At 39.1% G+C, this 11,097-nt stretch overlaps 1 protein-coding gene across 1 annotated transcript; it reads left to right on the top strand.

Moving 5' to 3' along the window:
- The first annotated feature begins 2,322 nt into the window (after positions 1 to 2,322).
- Positions 2,323 to 10,092, top strand: cibar1 (CBY1 interacting BAR domain containing 1). The gene is made up of 9 exons (XM_073463262.1): positions 2,323 to 2,458; positions 3,709 to 3,943; positions 4,062 to 4,130; positions 5,239 to 5,340; positions 5,673 to 5,678; positions 6,788 to 6,892; positions 7,198 to 7,311; positions 8,235 to 8,354; positions 9,647 to 10,092. The coding sequence occupies exons 1-9, from the start codon at positions 2,430 to 2,432 to the stop codon at positions 9,767 to 9,769; spliced, it is 903 nt and encodes a 300-aa protein (XP_073319363.1). The 5' UTR covers positions 2,323 to 2,429; the 3' UTR covers positions 9,770 to 10,092.
- The last annotated feature ends 1,005 nt before the right edge of the window (positions 10,093 to 11,097 follow it).

The raw sequence follows: 11,097 nt of genomic DNA, 5'->3' as shown, positions 1-11,097 counted from the left end.
TATAACATTGCTATAGATAGAGCAGGCTTATTTAAGAGGCTGGTATCTATGATTTAGTACAATTTGATGCTAATCCAAATAAAAATCTGGATCTAGCGAACCTAAATATGTTTTGTTTGATATTGGATTAGTCTTGATTCAATTAAAGGGGAGTGTTGGGCCTTGATGGAGGTATGCACTCTACTGAGTGTCGTTCTAGTTTCATATGTTTTTGCCCATGTTCTATAATTTTGCAGTTTTGCATTATGCTGTGTTCATGTATGGTCTTGAATGACAATAAAGTGTACCTTGTATCATGTAAATTTGCTTGATGACTGTTTAATCAAATGTTAAACAGGCCAAAGCTGGATGTAAGGTTACTTGAATGTAGAATAGCATCATGCCATCAGATGTCCTTATTTAAATTTAGCTGGTATTTTCATTGAACTATCAAAAAAACAAAACACACACACACAGTGTAATGAGCCATCAGCCGCAGTGGAGGAAGGTTATATCAGAAGCATTTAACGAAGAAATGAATCTATACCAGCATCAGCTGTACCACAGAGTATAAACCGGACCCTCTTGGGATTCCAGGCACACAGCTCAATGCAATGACCGTGTTTTACATCGCCAATCTGTTACAGTGGGATCTCCCCTGCTTCAATCCCATGGATGATTAAGCGTGATAATTAAGGTTTTTGGACATTTTCCACAGAGGAGCAGACGTGGCAGCTGGTGACATTCATGCATTCCCAAACACAGAGGAGGGAATTACAATGAGGCCTCCATTCATTTCAGTGATCACAAAGTCTGCTCTTGGCACCAGTTCAAAAACAGTCAAGCTGTTGTTGAAAAGGACTATTTGTGGCTCTCTTTGTTGCAATGTAGGCAATGTACCTTGATCTATTTGGGGAATTATAGAAACCATAGAAAGCAGCCAAATCTTTGTTTTTGTTTTTTTCAGCAGGGATATTCACTTACTGTTGTCCAGGAAAGAAACCAGGGAGATTATCAAATTACTTGTTTGATGTTTTGGTTAATCTCCAATATACATGGCATGATATTAGAGATTTCACAGCTGCTTTTATAGTCTTTTGTTTGCTGGATAAGAGTTAGACCTGAAATGTAGGCTCAGCAGACCAACAAATAACACATCAGTGAGATCAAATAGCCAAAATCAGCTGTGACTATTTTTAGCTTAATGTTATTTTTTTTTTATGAATGGCCATAAATGAATGACAGTAAGTGCCTGTTTCATTTTGGGTGCCAGCCCAAAATATTTACAGGTCACAAAAAGATGAATGAAGTCATGGTCTCAGATGAAGTCATGGTCTCAGTTACACACTACACACGCACCATGTTGTAAAAACATAGCAATTACATATAGTGATTCCTGCATTGAAATGTAGCCAGCATCTTGCATGGTAGGCTAGCTCCGCTGCTACTGTAAAATGGTGTGGATTCAAGTGTTGTGTAAATACAGTCCAGTCCAGTAATATCAGCAAGATATACAGGAATAATCAAAAGTGCTTTCAGAAGTTGCTGTACTAGTAATAATATTATTTGATTATTATTTTTGGTGGATCAACAAGAAGACAGCATTTTAGTGCTGTATTTGGTCAAGGCAGATAATAGCATGCATTATGGCTGCTTTACACTGTTGGGTAGTTTAATCTATTGCAATGCATCATATTGTTGATCATTGTGTTTTGTATGTATAATCTTAATCGAGTAACAAGTACTAGCCAAACTAAAGTGTTTGTTTGTTCTTCTCTTGTATTTGTTTTTAATAACTCTATTTAATGTCCTCTATGTACATTTATTTCTTTTACATTTGATGTGTATGTGCTGCCATTGTAGGCTTTTTACCAGGATTCTTTGTATATTGTTGTTATTCTCAATAAATGTAAAATAAATAAATAAATGACTAAAGATCTAAAATGAATGGGGAGGAAAAAGTGAAGTATTCATACATGTGTGTAGTATTATGCAGCACAAAATGGGAAAACTCAAGTACCCCAGGTACAGTAAAGTACAGTACTAGGTTTATTTACTCAAGTAGGCGACTTGAAGTACGCTACTTGAGTAAATGTATGTAGTTACTTCTGCTTTATAGGTGATATGACATGAGCAAACCACAACCAAAGCTATTAAAACAAACTCTGTTGCCTCACCTTCAACTGTAGAGCTGAAATCTTTCATTTTCTGTCGAAGCTAAAGAGGAGAAAAGTGGAGAAGAGCAGTGAGAGAAGCAGGGTTGACCGATGACTCAATCTCCCAGAATGCATTCCTCAAGCGGAAATGTCGAGGACTCCATGGAAACGGCTGGCTGGCGTGCTGCTAGCCTGGGAGAGAAGAAGCAAAGCAGCTAGCTAGTTATCTTGAATCTGGACACACGGGATCCAGACACACTTGGCTGAAAACACTTGAGTTGGCTTTCTGCAAAGATGAGTCGTACTCCTGATGCAAGAGCGAGGTAAGATACAGTCAACGTGTCAAACCGCTAACTTTAGCTGCGGGGAAACTAGCTGCTGCTCGTTAAATCAACGTTAGCGTTTTACATAAAAAACAACCAAGAGCAGCGAGGTTATCAAGCTAGCTGTTGGTTAACTTGTGTTTACATGCTTTAACGCCACACTTAGTACAGATACAACAAGCTAACCGCGTACTTCATGAGAAACGCCAGGTGTAAACACTAGACTTTAGCGGACCATGATAAGAATAACGTTGACATTATTTCCAAATTGACCTTTCTGTATGATTTCCGTTTCTAATCGTCAAAATAAAGCCCAAATACGAACGTTACATCTTAGAAAATGTTATTTTCTTACACGATAACTAATAGCCTAATATCTGGTACTAAATAGAATGAAAAGGCTTTACTTTTATTATTATTATTATTATTTTTGCTTCAATATACACATTGTATATGTGTTGTTATTCGTTGCTTTGTATATATGTATGTATATATATAGAGAGAGAGATATGTAGAATGTCGAGAATATATGTATATATATAGTATATATAATATATATATTGTATATATATAATTTATATACCTATTTTTCATTTATTTGTATGTACATAATAGCTCTATCCTGACTTTTACCTATCTTTGTTCAACTTTATTGTCCTTGTTTCTTTGTTTGTGTTATGAAAATTTCTTGTCAGGATTAACAGGGACTGCAGATGTAAATTAGCTCTAAGCTAACTCTGGTACAATACATCACTTGTCAACATTTATGTTTAATATTGTACATGGTTCCTCTACAAATAAAGATTGATTAAAATTAATAAATAAGCCTGGCCAAAATAATTGTGATTCAAGATGTTATCCCAATAATCATCAAAATAAGCTTTAATTCCTCAAAACATATTGTAATCAGTGTACCTTACATGTTGGCTGTTACCTACAAGAAATTTTAGGACTGTAGGTCAATGAGCTCTACAGTTTTTCAAAGTCATGTGAGGATATTCACGATTATCCTGATTCTGACTGTTTTCATCTCAATCCGCGATAAGATCTTTCATTGTCTCATTTTTAATTTGTACACATACATGGCCAATAAAGCTGCTTCTGATTTTGAAACTGGTCAACAAAACTCTGTACATCACACCCACAATATGTTTTATTTACTGATGGCCTGCTACACTCTGATATAGTAAGGAAATTCAAACTCATATGACTCATTTATTGGTATAAATCGTGTCCTTCACCCTCTCCAGGGACAACCAGACAAGAAAGATCCAGGAAAACATCACCAATGTGGAGAAACACTTTGGAGAGATGTGCCAAATCTTTGCTGCTTATGTCCGTAAAACAGCCAGGCTACGGGACAAGGCAGATGTCCTGGTTCGGGAAATCGGCATGTACGCGGACACAGAAACGCCAAACCTGAAGAGTGGATTAAAGCAGTTTGCTGACCACCTGGCGAAGGTCGAAGACTACCGCCAAGCTGAGGTAAAACCACAGTGTTTTATTTCCTGCTTTTATCTCTTCAATCATTATATCATATTCACAGAAACAGTCCGAATACTGTATGTTAGTAAAAGCTAACATGAAATTATTTGCCCTACAGGTGGAAAGACTTGAAGCCAAAGTCATAGAGCCCTTAAAAAGCTATGGAGCTGTAGTGAAACGTAAAAGGGTGAGTGTTGCTTTGAGCTGCAGCCTGCTCTTTCTAATTGATAAATTACAATTACCAGACTTCGTCCATGTTCAAGGTGCAGTTATTGTAAAATTAGTAAGAGAGATATTGACTTTTGTGTAATTTATCAGAGCACTGATGTCACTTTTCTGTCTTATTCTTTAATATCTCATTTCCAACAGTTATACAGAAAGACAGAAAATGCTGCAGCAGCAGACATCAACTTTAAATGTCAGCAAAGGTGGATGAGTGCCTCAAAGACAGTGAAATAGTTTAGTTTTCTGCCTTGGCTCCTCCAATATAGTTGTGTTTAAGGTGCACCTTTGTTACTGCAGCATTTTTGATGGTCATGTTGCACAATTAAATGCTCTCTGGTCTTCAAGGATGCAGCAATTGTGTCACCAAAGTAAGACCACGATCCAAAAAGAGCGATTAACTGTTAGTGTTATTACCCCTGCATGGCCACATGGGGGCAGTATTGATGTAATGATAACATCCCTCTTGCACATCAGAGCTTTTTTGTGCCATTGTAGGTATCTCCACCTCTCAGCATCTTGTTTTAACCAGGATTAAAATACATTTTCTGGTTAAAAATATATCAAGTCGATAATTCCTTTTTGACTTTTGTGGTAGGTGTAAATCATAAATTATCATATCAGTCATGTTTCTGTGTTGTCACTGTCAAAACAGTCCTGTTTTTTTCTTTCTTCTTTAAATTAAAATACAATCAAACTGCAGACCCTGTGCTAAAAAATACATGATACGCTTTGAGCTTGTTTCAAAAGAAACGGCCCACTTCAAGAATGATTGGGAAGTTACACATGAATGAAGTCAAGCTGGCTATATTCAGTTTTCTGACAATGCTCAAACAGTTTATCATTATTTTATATATCTTTCCTTTGAAATTACCAACTGTGTCAGACTTGAGACAACACAAAAACCTGCACAACAGGGAATTCTTGAGTTCTTTATCCGGAGCCACAGAGCTACACCAAATGTTTGTTAGATTACATCTTTTAGGATTTGAAAAACAGACACATAACTATAAATAATTGACTGTCATTGTTAATTCTCCTTACAACTACTGTGTCCTTGTGCATCCACGCAGGAGGATCTGAAGGCGACTCAGAGTGCCAGAGACAGAGAGGCCAAACAGATGGCTCAGCTTGAGAGAACCAGACAGAGAAACCCCTCAGACAGGCAGATCATTGTATCCTTGAATGTTTCTCAAATATCAAACAGACAGAAGACTTTAAACGTGGCAGCCCAACTACATACTTCTTAAGTGCTGGTGACGTCTTTGGTAGAGCTTACTTCCTTGTCAGTTATTGATATAACTCCATTTTGAAACAAGAATACACACTTTTGAATGTTTGTTTTGTCTAGTTTGAAAAGGTTTACTTCGTAGTATCTTCCCAACTACTCGATGCAAGAACAATTTGTATCCATTTACAGTGTGTAGATCAGGATGCATGTGCAGGAGTAGAACAAACACTGACAACAGGCTAATGTTCTTTGGTGTTTCCTTGACCAAGCCTTCAGTCTCAGGTGTGTCCATGTGCATCTCATCACTAAACATCATCATCATGTACGGCCACATAGATGAGGCAAATTTCCCAATTACTTTGAAATTCAAGTGTAACGACTCCAATAGAAATCACTCAGTATGTTGTGAGACTTCAGCGGATGCTTGGTTGTCAAATGCAGTGACAGCAGAGCTACAGATACGTTTTTTTTATATCCGTTTGACTTGTGACTTGTAACTCGCTCACAAACCCTCTTCAGTGTCTCCACAACTGTCAACATGCAGCGCCTATAGCAAACGAAAGTAACAGCAGCAGCGCGTTTTATATAGCTCCGGTTTTCTCTGTGTTTAGTGGAGGTGTTAAATAATGCGCATGAGACATAAGTGTGGAAACGCTTTTACTTTCCACTTCTGTAGAAGCATGGCACCAACAGTGTTTCCAACAATGTATTTTTTTGTATGTTTTGAAGGATTGCATCAGAAAAGGTTGATGGAAACAGCAAAAGTTGAAACTATTCAAGCAAAAAAAGTTAGAACGCCCGCTTGAGGTGGTTTTTGCCTCTTCTGAAAGTGACTTAATGGGCGTAATAGGTGATGGAAACACCTTTTCTGAATGAGTTCATACGTAATGAACATTTAACTCGCATGACTGCCCAGCTGTATCCACTACGACAGAAGGAAAATAAGCTGTTTCCGCTGTTTTCGTCTTCCGGAGTATTTACATAATGTGCCAAAACATGGCTGGTAGTAGCAACAGTTACATGTGGACAAATGAGTTGCCCAAATTATTCTCTTATTCTAATTTTTAGCTTCAAACCAGTTTATGTAAACAACTTTTTCCTATTTCCCTTTTTTGCAACATTTCAAAAGTTTGCTTCAAATTCACATGACAGATGGAAACACGGCTAACATCTGATGGGCTTTTGAAAATAGTTGGTGGGGCTGGAACTGCAGGTGTTAAACTTTTGGAACTTCTTACTTGGGTATCAAGTAAACATTTTCTAATCAATTACACGAAAAGATACTGATGATTTTTTTATGTTTACACTAGACCATGGCACACATAACCTGTCACTCTGGTTCGATATGTTTTGTTGTATGTTTCTTGTATATCCATATGTTCTCCCATCAGGCTGAAAGTGAGCTCCAGAGAGCCACCATGGATGCCACGCGGACCACCAGGCAGCTGGAGGAGACCATAGATGAGTTTGAGAAGCAGAAGATCCGGGACATCAAGGTCTGCCACTCCGAGATTTCTATTCACCTCAAATTTAAAACTACAATTTCAGTTGTGGCAAATGTACACTATGCCCGTTGAAGCTGTGGGTGACAGTGAAGTGAAACCAGACAGTGGTTATTTAGAAGACCTTTCTAAAACCTGCCAACACCTCCTGATCCTCCTTCAGTTGGTTGAAGCCAGTCTTGTTTTGTCATTTCAGAGCTGCTTTTGATGTCTTGTGGTCACCAGGCAGTTGTGATTCATTTAGGTAGTGGCAAAGCTTATTCACCACTGAAATATCATCTCTGTCCTTTTGCTTGTAGAAAATCTTTGGTGACTTTGTGACAGTGGAGATGGCATTCCATGCCAAGGCGTTGGAGGTGTACACCTTGGCCTACCAGAGCATTCAAAGTGTGGATGAGGAGGAGGACCTGGAGGTAGGCTGATGCTCTGCCCAGTGGTTAAAATTAGCCTGTTAGCATTAGCACATTTGCGTTCATAGATGTGTCACAAAGGATGTATATTTAAAGCTTATACTGGCCTGGGGTTAAAGCTGGTCAGTTTCTATGCACACCCTCTGCTGTGCACTTGATAAACCTTGTGGTTAATCCAAGCTATCATGCTGTTATTACTCATCATCTTGTTGCTCATACTCCTTAGTCCACACCCTTTAACTGATGTGGTAACTTTGGAGAAACATGCGGTGAAAATGTGCACAACCCAGAGTAATGCTGACTCTTCTATATACAGTTTGGTTTGAGAGATCTGACGAACTATTCTAAGAGACAAAATCAGTAGTGAAAAACAAATGATCAGTGGTATTCAAGTTAACAAGATTCTTCCTGCAGATGCCCTTCTGCTATTTTCCTCCACCCCATGCCATCTCATCTGTGTGTTTTTGCACTGAATCATCTCCCTTCCATTCACATTGAAGCGAAACTCCTCAGCAAGACAAAGCTGTTTTTCAATGACTCACCAAACAAAGCATGGGAGATTGAATCATCCGAAAAAGGCACAATGACAGGCATGAAGATTATCCTGATCGAGAGCTCTTGCGGAATTTATTTTCATCAGCGTGGTTTAAATGGCAGTTTGTTATCGGAGGCATACCTGCTGAGCTGCCTTGTTTACGTGTGGCCAAAGAAAACATTACCAGCCTAGTTGTTGATTTGCTGGATATTCCAGGTTATACAATGTATTCAAGTTGTGCACTTTACTTTACAGTCAGTTTTAAAATTCATAGTTATCTTGTATTACACTCAGTGCAGACATTAAAATAGCCAGTGGCTGTGTGTGTAGGCATTGCTTCCATTCTCCTGTCTCTCCTTGGAAAAAACATAGCGCCTACTGTCTTTGGCAGGTGTTCAGGAGTTCGCTGCACCCCCCTGACTACCAGTCACGCTTAGACATAGTGCGAGCTAATTCCAAAACCTCCCTCGATCGGACCGGCTCCTTCCTGAGTACATCAGGGACTTTACAGGTAAGATACAGACAGTACTTAAATAGAATTTCCCCAGTAGATCCCCGTTTGAAGAACATTCTCATATTACATTGAGCTTTATCTTTGACAGTTGCACACAGTAAGTTTCATTGTGATCATGAAATAGAAAAAAAAAACCTTCTTTGTTTTTTTTCAAACCATAGCAGTCTTCCTCATACCAGTAGAGGCTGATGCTCGATAAATCTGAGTCTCATCAGTCGTGCCAGTGTTTTATGCAGCATCACCATAGCCATCATTCAGTTTGGATTTCCATACATGTCATCACATGTCTCTAACATTATGCATTTCTTGTCACATTCAGTTAGCATCAGCATCGCTGACTTGTGAATTTGTCCAGACAGCCAGTTTGCACTCTCTCACTAAATGAGGAGTATCATTTGACATCTTTGACGAGCCTTCTTCTTCAGGTCTCGTAGGTCGTGTTCAGACGTCATATCTCCTATCTAGAGATGTCCAGATTGCAGCTTTTGGACGCAGATTGCCTCACACGCGTCTTGCGACACAACTTGGGTTTGATTTTATCTGGGGGAAAATGCAATCACTGCTAAACAAAAAACATGCTTGCAGTCAGGTATACAGCTAGAAAAGAGGATTGCAAAATGTACAATTAAATGCTACTCAAAGTCTAACTTTGACGACTTAATGACGAAGCAGATGGCTGATGTCACACAACAATGGCAGCACCCACGGGGAGGGGGTAGGATGTATTCATAGACGAAAGTATTTGAATTAGGCAAGTGAATGAAATCTTTAGATACGTTTCCAAGTATGAAAGTGCTGTAAAATAAAAATTTTAATGGCATCTGTTACCTCATCGTCGTTCTTCCTCTTCTAGAGGAAGGAGGCTGCACTGTTTAGGGTCCAACTGTGTGTACACTTGCCAAAGGGATGTCATTTTGTTACAGTCAGCCAAGTTTTTGTTAACTTTTGGCGTCCTGCACCTGGAACCCTTGGAGGTCGGAAGTTGGAAATTTCAACAAGGAAATTCCGACCACCGACTTTCTGGCACGCAGCAGTAGACTACACACATGCCAGAATATGAACTTGGCAGTCCTTCACATGAGACATCAATGTTCATATACAATAGTACTATAAATATGGACAAATGTAGCTCAGGGTGTGTTCTCGTCTGTACCTGTATGGTCTCTGCTCATAACCGCAACCTCAGTAAAAGTGAAATGTTGAGAAGCAAACCGACTCAGCGGAAGCACCAATTGCACTTAATGACTACCTGCTAAGTGTTTTAGCTGCATGTTTATTTGTTGTCACAGCAACAAAGGGCTCGGCAGACGAGAAGAGAGGAGGAGGAAGAGGAGGACGAAGAGGATGAAGATGAATCTGAAGAGGAGGAGGATGATGAGGACGAAGAGGAGGACACGGATGATGATAATTAATGTGTTTTTTGTTAAATCTTGCTTTGTGTTTGTCTGTATGGAACAAAGATGATATCAGAAGGTGTGTAAGTGTTTAACAATCTTGTGAAAGCAAAGCTGTGTCATTGCCAAAATCACCTCATGCAGGTGATCTGAGCAGTATTGTAGTGTAGGTGGTGTGATGTAATTGTGTAACGATTTGTTGAAATTTCAGCTCTTTATTGTATTAGCTATATTTTTATAGAACACACAATGCCAAAATGTGCATTTTCATATTACGTTATCAGTGAATTTTATCACAAAATGATACTCATCTTTATAAATAAAAAATATCTGTTTTCACATTCTGCTTTGTTCCAATGAGATGCTTTACTATAATAAGTACACAGTGTACCCTCAGTCACTTTGCATGGAAATAGCAGCAGAGAGGTTGATTGTTATTTTAGAAATTGTTCAGAGTGTGAATCAGTCTAAGTGACAGTAGTTACGTGACGACTGCAGTTGAAAGTGACTCATCTCTTCCACAGACAAGCAAAAGTGGTACAAATGAAGCTGGGGACATTTTGCACGACGCTGTCTTTGTTTATCAGGATATATATGTGTGTGTGTGTTACAGTATGTGTTGTCTGTCACAGTGGAGGCTGCTGCCACTTGGTCTGCTGATGGCTCCTATGTCTCTCCAGCATGAGTCATTCAACACATTTATCATTCCTCGGCTGCCCGTGTCACACTGAATGCTTTTCCGCCCCTGGTCTTGCACACATAAAGCATATTCCAGGTTTATATCAGTGTATGTTTGACAAAGAATACACGCACATTTACACACATGCACAAATCCATGGAGCCATCATGCAAGCAAGAGTAAAAGAGAGTTTCTTCTTTTTTTTTTCTTTTTTTTTTGTATGTAACAAACATGAGGGCTAAAACCTCCCCTACAGCACCACTGATTATCTCAGTGACTGTGAGATAAAAGCTGTGTAGGTGGTGTGTCATCAGCCCTCTGCGCAACAACACCTAAATGCATATAAAGGTTAATGTGTATGCAAACACAGTCGCACAAACACACACTCACATACCAGTTCGACTTTGGTGTGCTGTGGATCTGAATGGCCCGTGTTGCGATGAGTCATCACCTATAAAGTGTGTGTTTGTTGCGAGTGAGTCACAAGAGTTTTTCCAATCACAGACAAACCTAAGGGCTCCACTCCCTGATCGCAGAGCAGAAGAATGGATGGAGAGAAGAGACATAAAGAAAGAAATCATGTGAGGGAAGTTGTAAAAGAAAGACCGATCTTCACCTCAGCCAAGAGTCAAAGGTACAAAAGCAGGCAAGGTTTAGTTATGAGTCA

This window comes from Pagrus major, chromosome 3 (genome assembly GCF_040436345.1).
Source record: "Pagrus major chromosome 3, Pma_NU_1.0".
Taxonomy (NCBI): Eukaryota; Metazoa; Chordata; class Actinopteri; order Spariformes; family Sparidae; genus Pagrus; species Pagrus major.
This window is presented reverse-complemented; position numbering and strand designations above follow the sequence as displayed.